This window comes from Equus caballus, chromosome 22, assembly GCF_041296265.1.
Source record: "Equus caballus isolate H_3958 breed thoroughbred chromosome 22, TB-T2T, whole genome shotgun sequence".
Classification (NCBI taxonomy): domain Eukaryota; kingdom Metazoa; phylum Chordata; class Mammalia; order Perissodactyla; family Equidae; genus Equus; species Equus caballus.
This window is the reverse complement of record NC_091705.1, coordinates 35,512,363-35,528,340: the sequence shown is the minus strand read 5'-3', so window position 1 is coordinate 35,528,340 and position 15,978 is coordinate 35,512,363. Positions and strand designations below refer to the sequence as shown.

General features: G+C 49.2%; 1 protein-coding gene across 3 annotated transcripts; it reads right to left on the bottom strand.

Moving 5' to 3' along the window:
• Positions 1–1,343: 1,343 nt before the first annotated feature.
• Positions 1,344–14,397, bottom strand: PIGT (phosphatidylinositol glycan anchor biosynthesis class T). 3 transcript variants are annotated; one of them, XM_070247131.1, is made up of 13 exons: positions 13,446–14,397; positions 10,422–11,057; positions 9,693–9,870; positions 7,760–7,887; positions 7,333–7,433; positions 7,084–7,170; positions 6,459–6,546; positions 6,252–6,349; positions 5,997–6,162; positions 5,134–5,334; positions 2,928–3,093; positions 2,728–2,811; positions 1,344–2,019 (listed from the first exon to the last, which is right to left on the bottom strand). In XM_070247131.1, exons 2-13 carry the CDS (start codon positions 10,606–10,608, stop codon positions 1,767–1,769), a joined length of 1,737 nt encoding a protein of 578 aa, XP_070103232.1. In that variant the 5' UTR covers positions 10,609–11,057; positions 13,446–14,397; the 3' UTR covers positions 1,344–1,766. The 3 variants fall into 3 exon arrangements, with proteins under 3 accessions (XP_070103232.1, XP_070103233.1, XP_001503310.2); XM_070247132.1 differs by having other exon boundaries at positions 10,422–10,775; positions 13,446–13,919; XM_001503260.7 differs by having other exon boundaries at positions 10,422–10,764; positions 13,446–13,919.
• Positions 14,398–15,978: the final 1,581 nt, after the last annotated feature.

The window sequence follows — 15,978 nt, the reverse complement described above, 5'->3', positions numbered from 1 at the left end:
CCGAGTCCTTATCTCACTTACACCCTGCTTATTCACTGCTTTGGAAGTAAACTCAAGTAAACGCCTCTTAACCAAGTTGCTTTTGCCCATGGTCTAGACTAGCTCACCACCTCCCTTCCGCTGCACATAGACATACACACACATCACTTGTATGTTCTCAGAGGCAACACGAAAAGCCCCGTCTCTGCTGGCTGTACAAACCTCAGCAGTACACTGTGTTAAAGACTGTTGCATTCCTACTTGTGGGTTTCTAGAGTGCCCCTCGCCCTCCCCCTTCCTACCCCACACCCCAGATCCCAAGCCAGAACAGCCCATACCCGTTCACACATTTACATCTGCTGAGTGAGAACCTACACGTCCTGAGCTGGGTCAGGTCCAGACGGGAGACAGCCCCTGAGCCTCAAGGAAGCTCAGAGTCCAGTGGAAGTTAAAGGACAGTAACAGCCAGGGTGATAAGGAGCATGTAAAGGTAAATCCAGGCAGCTGTGGGAGCAGATGGAGGGGCATCTACAGCAGCCTGCTATCACGGGAGATTTCCTAGAGGAAACATCTCATCTGGCTTTGTAAGTAAGAATAACCAGGCAGTTGATGTGTGTGGAGCGTGTGTGGTTGGTGGAACAGGGCATCCTAAGCCAAACCAACGGATGTACAAAGTGGGAGAGGCACGGGGGGGGCATCAACCTGGACAGCTGATGCCAAGAGTGCCAGAGGAAGAGACAGAAGATGGGCAGGGGGAGGCATCTACCTAAGGACCAGTTTAACAGGAACCCAGGGTTATATAACCGGAAGGGCAGGTGGGCAGGGGCAGGCTTCAATCCAATGAGCCTGGCTCCAAAGCCTGTGGGTGGCCTAAGGATCACCCACAACGTGAGCTCCTGAGGACCCTGATAAACATTCAAAGGCTGGAATACACCCAGACCAACTGAATTCATAGGCTCTGGACCCCAGGAATCTGTAGTATTTCCACAAGAGTCCCAAATAATCTGATGCACAGACTGGTCAGAACACCACTCCTCACTCTTCTGTCTCTCCAGCTTTACCCTTGGTGACAGGGCCCCTGAAAGGCGGGACATGCTTCACGTTCATGGTCATGGATTATGCCTACATAAACACTTCTAAACCCAGGGAGTTCTGGGAATTACAGTCAGACGAGGATGGGGGTGGGGGAGGGGGGAGCCAGAGATGAGGAGAAGGAATCTCTGGCAGGAGTGAGAGGAGGTTGGGGAGTTTGTTTGTTTGGGGTGTTTTGCAGGCAGAGGATGTAGGAGGTCCTATTCAGGCACCCAGCAAACAAGCCCTAGTCCCCAGCTCTTCCCAGGCCTTCAAGGACAGCAGGCAAAGAACCCAGGAAGCAGCCACTTTTTATTCCACAACAGTAAATTCCAGCTACTACACAGTGATACGAATTCTTCAGCACACCCTGTTACCTAGGCCCGCGCTGTCCAACAGAACCTTCTGCAGTGACGGAAACCATTGTCCACACTGTCCAACACAGTAGCCACGAATCACTTTTCATTACTGAGCACTTTCAATGTGGCTAGTTCAGCTGAGGAAATGGACTTTTAACTTAAATTAATTTAAATTCAAATGCCACATTTGGCTCGTGGCTACTGCACAGACAGCGCAGCTCTAGGCCCTGGCCTAGTCCAGGGGCAGTTTGGTTCAAAAGCCGACTCTGGGGAGAGCAAGTGGCGGAAAGAGCCCTTGGTGTCGCCACTATCCCTTCCCAGAGAGAAACAGTCACCCAGCTGTGAAGAGGGTGAGTCTCAGAGCGGGGGGACGCCACGGGCGCGCCGGATGAGGTTAGCCAGCCGCTTGGCCAAGCCGCCCTTGCTGGGCTCCTCGATGTGGAAGGTTCGGGTGAGGAGGTTGTAGAAGGAGCCATAGCACACGGCCACCACCGTGCACGTGAGGCAGATGACATTGTAGGGCATGCTGAAGTCCGGCGTCGGCAGGTTCACCAGCAGTGGCTCCGTGTAGAGCCGCACAAAGTAGCTGGAGCTGTCGGAGCCTGGGAAGCTGGGGGCAGGAAGGAGGGGTCAGGCAGACCTGCCGCTGCTCCCCGTCTCACCCCGGTCCCGACTCTGGGGCTGCACGGGGCCACTGCGCCACGGTAAGGGTCTGCAAAGTTTTCTTAGCCTCATAACCTTTTCAACAGAAGACATCTCATATGAAAGCTTAACACAACAACCTGGCACAAGGAGAGCTGCCTTACGCTGAGGGAGAGGAAGGGGCCCTACTTTCACTTGGCTGCCTCTTCCTTAGCCTTCTGGTCTCAGCCTAAAGGCCATCTCCTCAAAGAAGCCTTCCCGGATAACCCAGCAGATTACTCCCCAGCACCAGCCCTGGGTACACGGCTCTCTAGAACAGAGCCTCCCCTCCAGACCAGAAGCATTAGCAGGGCAGGGACAAGTCCGTTCCGCTTACTGTTGTACAGCCAGTGCTCTCAGAAGTGCTGGCATTGGTTAAGTGCTCAGTTAAATATTTGTTAAGAGAATCAGTGTGTAAATGTAGGTTATAAGTACTGCTCTTGTCATGTATTTATTCTTCTAGAAGCACTTTCAAACCATTTTATAAAGTACAAATATTATAGACCACTAGGATTTTTATTAGGATCGAGTTAAATCTGCACATTACTTTGGAAGAGGCAGCCCCAACCTACCCTGCAGAAACCTGGTCATCTGTGTAAAGGCCCACCTCGAAGCACACAGCTGAGGTCACACTTACAGGCTGTTGAAGAGGGGGCTCTCTTCCCAGTCCACGGGTTTGGATGCTACGATGCTGGGCACAAGGGCGCTGAGGACAGATGGGCTGCAGAGAAGCAGATATTCCGGGAGCTGTGTTGCTCACTGGCTCCCCAACCAGGGGAAAGTGGCAGAGAGGATGAGTCAGGAGGGTGGGGAGCAGTATGTGGGGGTGGAGCCTACCTGACATAGAAGCCATGGTTGGGGTCCGGGGTATACTCGGTCCACTTGAGCAGTGCCCGCTCAAACTGGATGGAGACCTTGGTGACTGAGTTGGCTGGCAGCTGAATCAGCATCTCCAGGAGGTGAGGCTGCAGCCGGTCCTGGGCAGGCTGGTAGTGGATGTAACCTAGAGACAGGCAAGGGTCACCCATACCTCCTTCCTGGGGTCAGACTACCTGCACCTCTTGTTCCAACCTACTGAGGCCTTGGGGCCTGGACCTAGGCACCCAGAAGGAGGGCTCTGGATCACACAAGGCAGGCAGGTTCAGGGAAGGGAGCAGGATGTCAGAAAAGATGTTTCCAGGGCAGCTGTCCCAGCAGGTGCTCAATCTCATCAATCTTCACATCACTAAAACTGGGGCATCAGACTTCAGAGGCCTGAAGTAACACAGCAGAGAGTTCACAGAACCACCTGGGAAGTTTTCTGGCCAAAAATATGGGACCTGAATCTAATCAAGTCCCTAAATCTAACCAGCAATACACAAGAAACGCAGGGGATGGAGGAAGATGTTAAACATGGGCAGAAGGACAAATCCAGAATGCAGAACATTCTATACAACAAATAAGACCCCAGTTTCTCCACTGGATAGATTAAAAAAAGAATGGGAACTGTTACAGCTTAAGAGAGACTTAAGAGGACCACACCAACGCAAGACGTTAATAACAGGGAAACCGCGGATGTGGGGCGTCTCTAAGAATACTGTACTTTCTGCTCAGTTTTCCTGTAAACCTAAAACTGCTCTAAAAAATAAAGCCTATTAACTAAAAAAAGAGAGAGAGAAACTTAAGAGCATATCAAGCAAATGCAACGTGAGGACTTTGTTTAGATCCCAATTCAAACAAACCAATCACAAAAAGTTATTGTTAAGACAGCTGGAGGAAAAAGGAATGCTAATGATAGGCTGCACTGTCCTTTAACTGTTAGAGATATAAACTGACGTATTTAAAGATGAATTGATAGGACATCTAGGATTTATGATACTCCAGCAGAAAAACAAACCAAAAAAATAAAGGGAGAGATGAGACAAAAACGATAGGGAGCTGGAGACTGTCGAAACTAGGGGATGGGTACGAGGGAGTTTATGATATTACTCCATTTGGGTATGTGTTTGAAATTTTCCAGAGCAAAAGGTAAAAAAACCTAGGAAAACCTACAAACACACAGGTAGCATGGTGGCTGAAGCAGAGATTTTGAAGGTGGTACAAACAGTGGTACTGAAAATATGTATTAACCACAGGCTTGAAAATATGGGAAACAATAGAGGTGTTTAAGGAAGGTTTGAAGCCTGGCCCTTCGTTCGGCATGTGCTACCACCTCTTCCTAGAAATCTGTTTCTGTGCTATCAGTCTCCCCCACTCCAGAGAAACACACGTGCTTCAGTGCTACGCCTGCACCTCACAGAAAGCACTCAGCAAATATAACTCCTCTGTAGAAAAATGATAGAAAATAAAAAGAAAATTTTAAAACTATACCTCTTGACCCCTCCCAAGGAAGCAAACCCATCTACTCCAGCCCTGCTATCTTCTTTGTTTCTAGTCCTCTGCTTTTTCTGCTAACCCTCTCTCTACCTGAAAGAGTCTATGAATCATCACAAAACAAGAGGCGCCCAGGGTGCCAGGAAGAAGGAGAAAACAACTGAAAAAGACAAGAAAACTACTGCTTTCATAAAGTCCCATTAAGAATCACCAGGCTTGGGGCCGGCCTGGTGGAGCAGTGGTTAAGCTCGCACTTTCTGCTCCTTGGTGGCCCGGGGTTCGCCAGTTCAGATCCCGGGTGCAGACATGGCACCGCTTGGTACTCCATGCTGTGGTAGGCGTCCCATATATAAAGTAGAGGAAGATGGGCATGGATGTTAGCTCAGGGCCAGGCTTCCTCAGCAAAAAAGAGGAAGACTGGCAGTAGTTAGCTCAGGGCTAATCTTCCTCAAGAAAAAAAAAGAATCACCAGGCCTATGGGTTTTCATTATTTTTGCCTTATAAATTACTTCCAGATCTAGCATGGTGAGGCTACCCTTGCCATTTCCCAAACTATTCCTTCCTAACCCGTTATGCCTGTGTAATTTTTTCGAGGTACCCCAGGAATTACCCTGAGAAATGAGGGTTTGGAGACCTGGAGGGAGAGTGAGCCGGGGTGGGGAGGGGGACGTGGTTTGGGCTCAGCTCTCACTTGGCTTGTTCTCCTTGCCCTTGGAGGTGATGGTGAGGGTGTGCACATACAGCCGCAGGTACCAGGGCACCGTGTCCAGCAGCAGCACGGGGAAGGCCCGGTAGGGGTGGGTGTTGTACAGCAGGGTGCTCAGCTCCCCACTCTGCAGCCCATAGCCGCTCACGTACCGCTGGGCGTGCAGGAAGGGCACTGGTGGGGCCTCTGCATAGAGAAAAGTCAACAGCTAGAGCTCCCAAAGGAAAGGTCACTCCCCACCCCCACATCCCAGGCCACATTCAGAGCCTCAGAGCCAGGAGGGGAAGGGGGAAAAGCTTTGCCATCAGAAGTGGGAAACCTGCATTCTGGAATCACCTCTGTCTTCCTCAGCCCACACTGATGATAAGTGAATTACTATTATTTACTAAATATTCATCTGTCCTGAGCTCTGTGCCCCTCCCAACCCAAACCAGGTGCTCTCATGGCATTCTGCACTTTTCCTTGCTAACACTAAACACAACTGCAATTAATTAACTGGATGCCTGCCTCAACTAGTAGATATTATGTTTCTTGAATGCGGGGTATCTTCTGCAAAAAATATTTGTTGATTAATGCACGAAAACCTCCGTGTTTTACATTAATTATCTCATCTAATCTGCTAGGTATTACTGTCCACATCTTCCAGATGAGGCAGTAAGGTTAGGAACCTGCGCCAGGTCATAGAGCTTAGAAAAGGTGGAGTTAGAACCAGGTCATCTGACTGCACAGATCTGGGTCTAACCACAAGCCTCTTATCTCGTAGTGAAGAGGGAGGAATGGGAGTCTTCCCCAAGAGATGAAACTCTGTAGCCTGTTATGCCCCTGGCAGCCCATCCCCCACCCCGCACCATTCTCTGGGGGTCTCTTCCACTTGAGCTGGAGGTTAAGGTTGCGGGAGTTGTTGATCACGGCCGTGTCAAGTAAATCGTAGACAGCATAGGTCTTCTGGGTGCCCAGGATGACATCCTGGTATGTGGTGAGAGGGGGCGGGTTCACCTCCAACGTCTCATTGTCCTGGTGATACAAGGGCAGGTCTGAGAAGTGAGCAGAGGGGCAGGCTGGCCTTGGGGAGAGAGACTGTGTACGGCTGGAGATCTTGGTACCTGCTTAGAGCTGGTGATGTCCACATAGACTCGGCTCTCTGCAGCCAGGGGGCAGGGCTCTGTGAGGGTCCGGGAGAACATCCGGAAGAGGGACCAGTCTGAGAAGCAGAGAGCGGGAATGAGCAGGGGCTGGGGCCAGGCCTGGTCCACAAAGAGAACGCAGGGCTGGCGATGGGGAGGTAGAGATGAGCTGCCAAGGTAGCTTACCTTTCTTCCCTTGCCCCGTGACGAAGGCATCAAACACAACGGAAAGGGTCTGCCTCAGCTCCCAGGAGATGCTGGTACAGCGTGCATTCTACCACAAGGGCCAGATGGCAGCAGTAAGGACATATCACTCCCCCAACCATGCAGCATCTGACTCCTACCTGGACTCAATCTCTTGTCTATTATGCATCTTTCCATCCATCACTTTGCTACCATTCACTACTGAGCACTTGACCCTGTGCCACAGCTTTATGGGCATCAGTCGGATGGACTATCGCCAACAACCGCAGCAACTACTACTACGGTTATTCTCATTCGACAGATGAGGAAACCAGGCTCAGGGAAATAAAATAATGTGCTCAAGGTCATGCCAGCTGGCGAGTGACAAAGCTAGCAGGTGCACCCGCACAGCTATTCTTCTTAACCACTATGGTCCATGACAAAGATTTATTGAATGCTTGCCAGGCAAACACTCAAGTTTCCTTCGTACGTGGCCAGTGCCCAAAAAGTCATCATCACATCTACCACTTCCTACTGGCTCAGCCCTCGGCAGGCACTGAGCTAGATGCTTCACCTGTACCTCCTCAGGGCCCCTGGGTGGCATCCATCCCCATTCCCCATGACTTACTCTGCAAACAGGGCGGATATGCACTGCCTGGGAGTGGTAGCTAGTGTGGAACAAGCGATCAGCCTTCAGCAGCACAGAGAGGCCTGCCTGGAGGACGCGAGAAGGGATGAAAGGTCAGAGCCCTGCACTGTGGGGCAGAGGGCCGAGGCTATCTGTAAACACAGCCTGCCTGTCAGGCAGTGAAGGGCCATATGCCAACTCTGTCCACTCCCTGGGGCTCCCACCCCATTGAGACCACTCTGGCCTCACCTTGGAACTACAGGGCAAGAGCTTCTTCCATGGGGTAAGGTTCTCAGTGCAGACAACCTCCCGCGGCAGCACGGCATAGCGCAGGAAATAGTGATCAGTGCCTGAAGGAGACAGGAGTCCATCTGGGGGAGTCTTGGACCCATTCCTCAGGACCCACACTTTAGAGATGGAGTGACCTCTCCTCCTCCCCATACAACTCTCTAACACCACCACTCTAACCATCTCAACTGGGGGTGAAACCCCTTGCTCCCCTTGGGAGAAGGCAACACAGAGACAGCACAGTCTCGGGAAGCCTTCTTCTGGGGCCTGCATACCCGGGGGATTTATAAGGTGGCCCAGCTGAGGAAGGAGAAAGCTGAGGGGAAAGGAGGTAAAGGTTTGGGCAAGAGGTAACAGGAAGAAGGAAAGGGCTGCGGGGCTATCTCACCATTGGCCAGCCCCAGGGGTTTGAAGGAGGCAGTGGGAATGACCGTGTTGGTGGAGTCGATGAAGTTGAGAGAGGCACAGAAGATCCCTGAGAGGACGTTACTGAGCTCCTTCCAAGATTTATCCACACTGGATGGAGACACAAACCCACTCATTGTCCCGGGGCTGCCTCTGCTCCCTCCCTCAAAGCCTGCAGTTGCTGCCAAACCATGGGTCTGGCCAGCTGATGGAGATGGAAGAGCATCGCTGCCCGACTCAGCCCCTTCTTCCTCACTGTCCTCTGGACATCCCTACCTCCCCACAGGTCTCTGCTCAGGTGACTCCTCCTCCTGCCTGGGAATGCCCTACTCCCTCCTCTCCGCCCACCTGCAAGGGAGAGCCCTCCTCCAGGGAGCGTTCCTGCCCCGCTCGACCACAGCCTCCTCCTGTGCTGCTGCGGTTCTGACCACCCGAGCCGCTCACGAGGTTCCTCCTGGGAAATGGCTAAGAGGGAGCAGGATGCTGTCCTAAGCATCTTTTCTCCTCACCTAAGCTGTGAGCAACCTGAGGACAGGGAGCAAGTCTGAGTCACCTACATACATCCCACAACACTATGTAAAGTGCCCCCCACCTCAGAGGCTGAGACCAGCTCACCGAGCCATGCTGAGGTGTGCTCAGCTGGGCAAAACTACATACTTCCCTGTGAATACTCTGGGCATGAAGGTAACTCCAGGGCATTCCTGGTTCTGCCCCCGGAATAGAAGCTCTTACAAAGGCTCACTGAACAGGGAAAAACAACCATTCTAGAACCTCAAAAAACATCAAATTAAATTAGGTATTTTTTTCTCAAAAAAATATCAAAACAGATTTGTTCTCTACATTAATAATAGAAAGCATGAAACCAGAATTCTAAACATCCGCTCCATATTATAGATAATTATAAGGTTAGAGAAGACAGTGACAGTAGAGCAGACGGGAAAGTGGCCAGGAGCCAGAGTTCAGGCAAGAGAGAAAGCCTTGGCAAGTTTGGGGTCACTACTTGCTCCTCATTTGATATCACCTTAGTGCTGTTCTGGGGTTTTTTGATACTCCTCTGTTCAGAGCTTTTCAATTATTCCAATCCTCAAGCCTCAAATAAAGATTGCAGACTTGAAAACTAAAAGCTCCACCCAACCCATAACCATGTTTTCATTTGGTATACACAACAGTGACCAACACAGCATGTCTTAAATTTTTAAATTATTTGCTGATGTTTAAATTTGCCAATTTTCACATTAAAATCCAGACTTCTAGCATCTCTTGAAAAATGAGTTTGTGACGACAGCTGGCCTCTATTCCCACATGGTAACAATCCATAGGAGCTGAGTGGCAGCTGTCCTTTCAAGCTAACGTGCCACAGTCCCCACCACTCCCTATTACTGTCCCTAAAATTTTATTTATCATACTTGTGCTATTGATTTCTCAGAGTGGAATTAAGAGGATATTGTGGTACAACAGCAGTAGCTAGACCCTCCTCTCTCCCCTAAAAACCAATTCCTCTAATATGGAGATCTGGCAACTTGTGGGCCAATTCTAGCCCACAGATATTTTGTTTGGCTCTGATGGTATTCTTTATTACTATTATTATTACGTGAATGAACATCTTTCAAAAGGTTAACCGGTTTGCCACAGTTTTCTACTGCCTTACATCCAAGTAAGCTTCAATTATTTGTTACCCGTCTCTGTAGAGGTACGCATGTGCTACCTTAAGTGTGGAAGTATTAGGGGAAAGAAGCATATTCAGCAAAGTAAAGAACACCACCTAGTGGAAATATCATTTCCTCAACGCCAGCTTTACCACCATGGAATTGCTGCCTGCTGGAACTGCTGCCCTCAAGGGGAGTGACAGGATGACAACACCGGCCCCTACCTCATTCCCTCCATGGCCTCCAACAGCCCTCAAAGTGGGCACTCACTCAGTGACGGTGTCTTGGAACCAGACCCAGAGCTCTGCACCTGATGGGGCCTGCAGGAAGGGTGGTCCCCAGTATCGAGTCCTCCAGAAGCCTTGAGTGAATGACAGGTGCAGCTCCTGCAGAGAATACTTGGAGATCAACTGCCCCAGGGCTTTGGGGAAGAGCCTATAATGAGACACTGGAGAAGGGGAAGTAGGTGAGTGATGGTCCTGGAGGGAGGGTTCTCACGCACCCCAAAGAAGCAGTACACCCCAGGTTCTGGGGTCAGAGATCTAAATTCCAGACCACACTGTGTCACTTACTAGCGATGTGATCTTGGGCAAGTACCTTTCCCTGTCTACATCTCCAATTTCTTCCCAGTAATCGTTCACGAACTGAGCACTGTGCCCAGCACCCAGGAGAAATGGTAACCGCCAAGATCATCATCATTAGTATTATCGACAGAGAGCCCTAATTAAAGGCTCACAGTGGCAGCCTGGAACTGCGAAAAGAGCACTGAACGAGGAGTCAGGAGGAGTCACCGTCCCTCTCTGGGCCTTAGCTTCAGCACCGGTACAGTGGGGTTCTTCAATAACTGTCCCATCCTTCCTCCAAGGACCTACTCTGTCAGGCCCCACGCCCAGGGGCCAGAACCCCACCCAGGGCCCCAAGGCCCCGCCCCCAAGACCTGCCTCTATCCCACTCCCAGCACGTGCCGCAGGATATCTTTCTCCAGTCTCGCCTTCTCACCTTCTTCCCGTTGCAGCTCCGAATCCCAGCGCGTGCGGAACTGGAACGTGGCGGCAACGTCCCCAGAAGGCAGCGGGGTGATGACCAGCTCCTCCCGCAGGCTGTCGCGTGAGGGCTCTGTATGGCCCCAGCCGCCTGGTCCCAGGAGCAGCAGTACAATCAGCGCCAGCCGCACGGCCACCGCCATGCCTGCGGCTGCTTCCGTCTGCCAACAGCGCCCGCCTCCACGAGAGGCCGGCCTCCAATGGGAAGAGCGTATGAGAAGCGACTTCCGGTGCCATCCCGGAAACCGGGTGCAGTTGCCAGAGCGACGGCCTGGATAGGCCTCTAAGGGCTGGTAGATCTAAGGGGGCGCTGAGAGGGCGTGAAGGGCAGTGGGCGTGTGGCGTGGCTGCGTTGAGGACCCCCTGCTTTGCGGTATTCCCACCCACAAGAAAGTGCTTAATAATACCGAGCGCCGCCACTGCCGCTGTGCCATGAGATAGTTGAGGAAACAGACTGAAAAAGCTTAATTACTTTTGCAAAGTCACACGGCAGGGCTCATGGCTTCCTCAGCTTCCAGTGTCTCCATTTGCTCGGTCCTAAGCCTAGCCGGCTCTCTAGTGGCAGAGCTTTCCTGCAAAACGCCTAGCTGGCCTTTTTATTATGAAAAATTTCAAACATACAGTAAAGTGGAAAGAATGAACACGGGTTACAAGGAATACCTATTTCCCCATCACCTAGATTCCACCGTTAACATTTTACTATACTTGATTTATCACGTATAGTCTATAAATCCCTCAATTCATCTTATGTTTTAATGCATTTCAAAGTAAATTGCAGACATAAGTACACTTCCTCCTAAATATTTAAGCATGCATATCATTAACTAGAGTTCAATATTTGTTTACATTTTTCTTTTGGTGTAAAATTTACATACAGAGAAATGCAAAAATCTGAAGTACATATTCATTGAGTCACAAAGACATAACCCTGTGTAACCCAAACTCCTGTCAAGATAGAGAACATTCCTAAAACCCCAGGAAATTAGCGAATGCCCCTTCCCAGTCAATTCCTGTCCCCTCCACCCCCTTCCAGAGGCAACCACTGTTCTGATTTTTCTCCACAAAATAGGTTAATCTGTTCTAGAGCTTCACATAAATGAGATCGTCATGTCATATGTATACTTTTTTGTGTAAGGCTTCTTTCACCAGAACAATGTTTTTGAGAATCATCCATGTTCTTGCATTATCAGCAGTTCGTTTCTTTTTGTTGCTGTGTAGTATTACAGTGTATGAATATACCATAAACCATTCTCCTGTTGATGGACACCTGAGCTCTGAGCTCTTTTAAGTTTTTTTGTTTTTGTTTTGAGGAAGATTAGCCCTAAGCTAACTACTGCCAAACCTCCTCTTTTTGCCAAGGAAGACTGGCCCTGAGCTAACATCCATGCCCATCCTCCTCTACTTTATATGTGGGATGCCTACCACAGCATGGTGTGCCGAGCGGTGCCGTGTCTGCACCTGGGATTCAAACCAGTGAACCCCAGGCCGCTGAAGCAGAACGTGTGCACTTAACCGCTGTGCCACCAGGACAGCCCCTTTTCAAGTTTTTAGTTATCATGAACTAGGCTGCTGTACAAGTTACTTTGTAGACACATGTTTATCGTTGCCCTTGAGTAAATATTTACCAGTGGTCAAAGAATGGGTGTGTGTTTAATTTTATAAGAAACTGCCAGACTTTTCTCCAAAATGTATCATGTTATACTTGCACCTACAATGTATGGGAGTTCTGGTTGCTCCACATCCTGGTCAACATTTCTTTTTAATTTTTTGGACTTTTTAGTTTAGGCCAAGTGGGTGTGTATGTAGTAGTATTTCATTGTGCTTTCAATTTGCATTTCCCTCGTACCTAATGATGCTGAGCATCTTTTCATGTGCTTATTGGCCATTCGCACATTTTCTTTTGTGAAGGGCCTGTTAAAATCTTGTTTGCACCCTCCTTCTTTTTTACTGGCCTGTTTGCCTTTTAATTTTTGAGTTGCAGGAGTTCCAGTGTTAAATTCCGGCTTTGGTTTTTCCAGCAGCTCTATGGAGAACACATTCATGAAGGATTTTGCCCACAGTCGCTTGGTAAAACCACAACCATACTCCTATGAAAAGGCAAATTTGCTGTCAGGGAGGTCTGCCAAGATATATCATAACCAGCCAGAAAGGAAGTGTCAAAAAATGTCTTTCCTTACACCTGGGATATGCAGCCATGCACTGGGGCTTTGGGGAGGAAGGAAAAGAAAATGTCTTTCTCTCATTGTGACCTCATTCTACTTACATCCAGCATTTCTATCCCACTAGACATGGACGGAAGGAAGGCCATGAGTTTAGATGTCAGATATGGGTTCAAACCCCATGGCAGCCTTTGATCCATATGAGCATGAGCAACCCTAGTATCACTTTTCCTCCTCTGTAAAATGGATAAACCTACTTTCAGGGTCGTCATAAGGTTTAGAAATTGTGTACATGTAGGGTCTGGAATGCAATAAGTGAGTAGTAACATTTACTACCATTTACTCCAACAACTCTTTGAGGTAGGTACTGTTATCTCCATTTTACAGATGAGAAACTGAGATAACTGCCTAAGATTAGTGAGTGATGGAGCCAGGACTAGAGTCCACACTATCAACCTAAAAAAAAATATAGTTGCCATCATTATGATTATTTTGTATTTCTATGCTTTGTTTCCGTTTTTTTGGTGAGGAAGATTGACCCTGAGCTAACATCTGTTGCCAATCTTTCTCTTATTGCTTGAGGACGATTGTTCCTAAGCTAACATCTGTGCCAATCTTCCTCTATTTTGTATGTGGGATGCCGCCACAGCGTGGCTTGATGAGTGGAGTGTAGGTCCACACTCAGGGTTCCAAACCCACGGCCACCAAGGTGGAGCATGCAAACTTAACCACTACACCACTGGGCTGGCCCATGCTTTGTTTCCTTTTGAAATTGCCTGTCCCCATCATTCAAGACCCAGCAACCTCCAGAGAAGACTTACCTTCTCCTCTCTGGTGTGTACTCCTGCTACAGCCCACATTATATTTCCATTATCTGTGGCCATTCTGCTCCTGGAAGAGCTCGTGGTCACTTTAGCATTTCTGTTGCCTAAGCAAGGAGGCTAGCACATAGTAGGTGCTCAGTAATGTCTGAATAAACAAATGAACAAGACAATGTCATACCACAGTTCCATGTTGTCCCCACACCACCATCCTGTTCACAGGATCATGTTCTGTGCATCCTGGGGACTGCTACAGTGTGAGCCTTCCAGGGAATCTTCCTCCAACTTGTGGTCTCTCCTATTTCTTCCACAGGAGTCCTTCCAGCACAGGATTCCACAGGATGAGTCTGTCTTCTTCACTCCTCTCCAGAGTCTACGACAAGTCTATGCGACAGAAGAAGCCACACTGTGGCTTAGAGACTGAAAGCTGGGCCGCTTGCCTCGGAGTTGACTCCAAATCATCCTCGCATCTCCAAGGGCACTGTGTGGCCTCAAAAAATAGTCAGCTGGAGCTGCTGGCTCTGAAGGCCAGCCAAGCCCCTGTGGTTTGGCAGAAGAAGAGGTCATTGTCCAGCTAGGAAGTGGTCCTGGGGTCTCAGCTGACCCTAGATTTTTCCAGGCAGGGCAAGGGCTCATAGCAGCAGAACTGAAGGCTCCCCATAGGCTCACAGACAATTCCACTTCTCCAGGGGGCTGTACATCGCTCTCCCTAGGCGGGCTTCCTGCCCCAAACCCCACAGATTTTAGCATCACGTGCCTGGGGTACTAAGAGATTTGTTGACCTGATGACAGCAACCAAGCTAGTCTAGCTTCCCATCATTTACCTGGAAGGAAGTGGGTGATCCCAGGAGCTGAGAAGCGCTGCAAAGCAGAGGCCAGGAGAAGGCTCAGCCACAGTCAGACAGGAGGTTAAGCCTTGCTACTCCAAAGAAAGGGAGAAGAACAAGAGAACAGAGACCATGTCTTCCGTGTGCAGCAAAATCATAAGCAACCCAGGAAAACCACAAAATTTAACATGAGCCTGGGCAGTGGCCCAGCTTAACAGATGATCTCAACTTGGACACAGAGGCTTTTAGACAAAAGGAGCACAAAACTCCCACAAGTTTCTCACTAGCGCTAGGAAAAGCATTTAAGAACTGTCGCTTACAACGGCCTCCCGCGGGGTGAAAGTGGGATGGGACTATGGGAAAACTGCAGCCCTGTCACTCAGCCCCGGTGGCACAAAGAGCTTTGGGGTTTAAGCTGAAGTCATTGATCCCACGGTGGGTGGTGTTTGATGTAATGTGAGAAATGACTTGGTGTTCCTTAAGGCTAAGTCCTATAACTCCTCCTTTCACTCCACGTTCTCTTCTGGGCAAGCTCATTACCCCCTATACACGGAAAACTCATTTATTTATTTTTCCAGCCCAATCCTCTCACCTAAATCTCACACTCATGGGTCCAAGTGCCTATTCAACATGTTCTCTTGGATGTCTCAAAAGCACCTCAAGAGGCTGGCCCCGTGGCCGAGTGGTTAAGTTCGCATGCTCTGCTTTGGCAGCCCAGGATTTCGCAGGTTCAAATCCTGGGTGCAGACCTAGCACCACTCATCAGGCCATGCTGAGGCAGCATCCCACGTACGACAACTAGAAGGACCCATAACTAAAATATATACAACTAGGTACTGGGAGGCTTTAGGGAGAAGGAGGAAAAATTAAATCTTAAAAAAAAAAAAAGCACCTCAAACTCAATATGTCCAAAACCAAACTTATGACCTTCTTCCCAAACCTGGTTGTCTCCTAAACTCCCTATCTGGGTGAAGAACCCTCCAAATAACCCTGTTGCCCAAGGCAGAAACAATGGTGCCGTCTGACCCCTGCCTTTCTCACACCATCGAATCCAATCTTTTGGAATTTGCCTCCTAAATCTCTCTTCATTCCTTCCACTTTTCTGCCTCTCCTATCACAACCCTAGTCCACATTCCCTTCTGACTAGATGGCTGCAATCATCTCCTAGTTTCCAGGCAACCACTCTGGGCCCTTCTAATGGGTTCGCTACAAGGAGCCCCTCCAGCCATTCTTCCCCTACTTTACTCCTACTTCTCCTTAGGTCTCAGCTCAAATGGCACTTCCTCAAGAGAAACGCCTCTGGCCTCTCTGAATAGGCTAGTAACTCCTTCTTAGCATTAGACATAGTTGCAATTTTACATTCGGGGCCCCACCAGACTCTAAACTCTGAAGACCAGTATGTCTTTTTTTTTTTTTTGAGGTTATGATAGTTTACAACATCGTGAAATTTCAGTTGTACATTATTATTTGGCAGTCGTCTTACAGGTGTGTCCTTTCACCCTTTGTGCCCGCCCTCAGTATGTCTTTTTTTGCCACTACTTTCCCAAGGCCATGCTCAGTGTCTTACACATTAAACACCGACATTTAATTTTTTTTTTTTTTGAGGAATATTAGCCCTGAGCTAACTGCTGCCAATCCTCCTCTTTTTGCTGAGGAAGGCTGGCCCTGAGCTAACATCCATGCCCATCTTCCTCTACTTTATATGT

Coding starts and splice junctions, on each gene's coding strand:
- PIGT (XM_001503260.7), bottom strand. CDS start 13,508: ATGGCCACAGATAATGGAAATATAATGTGGGCTGTAGCAGGAGTACAC. Junction 7,171..7,332: donor TCTTGCCCTGTAGTTCCAAG/GTGAGGCCAGAG, acceptor CGCGTCCTCCAG/GCAGGCCTCTCTGTGCTGCT. Junction 2,812..2,927: donor AACCATGGCTTCTATGTCAG/GTAGGCTCCACC, acceptor GCTTCTCTGCAG/CCCATCTGTCCTCAGCGCCC.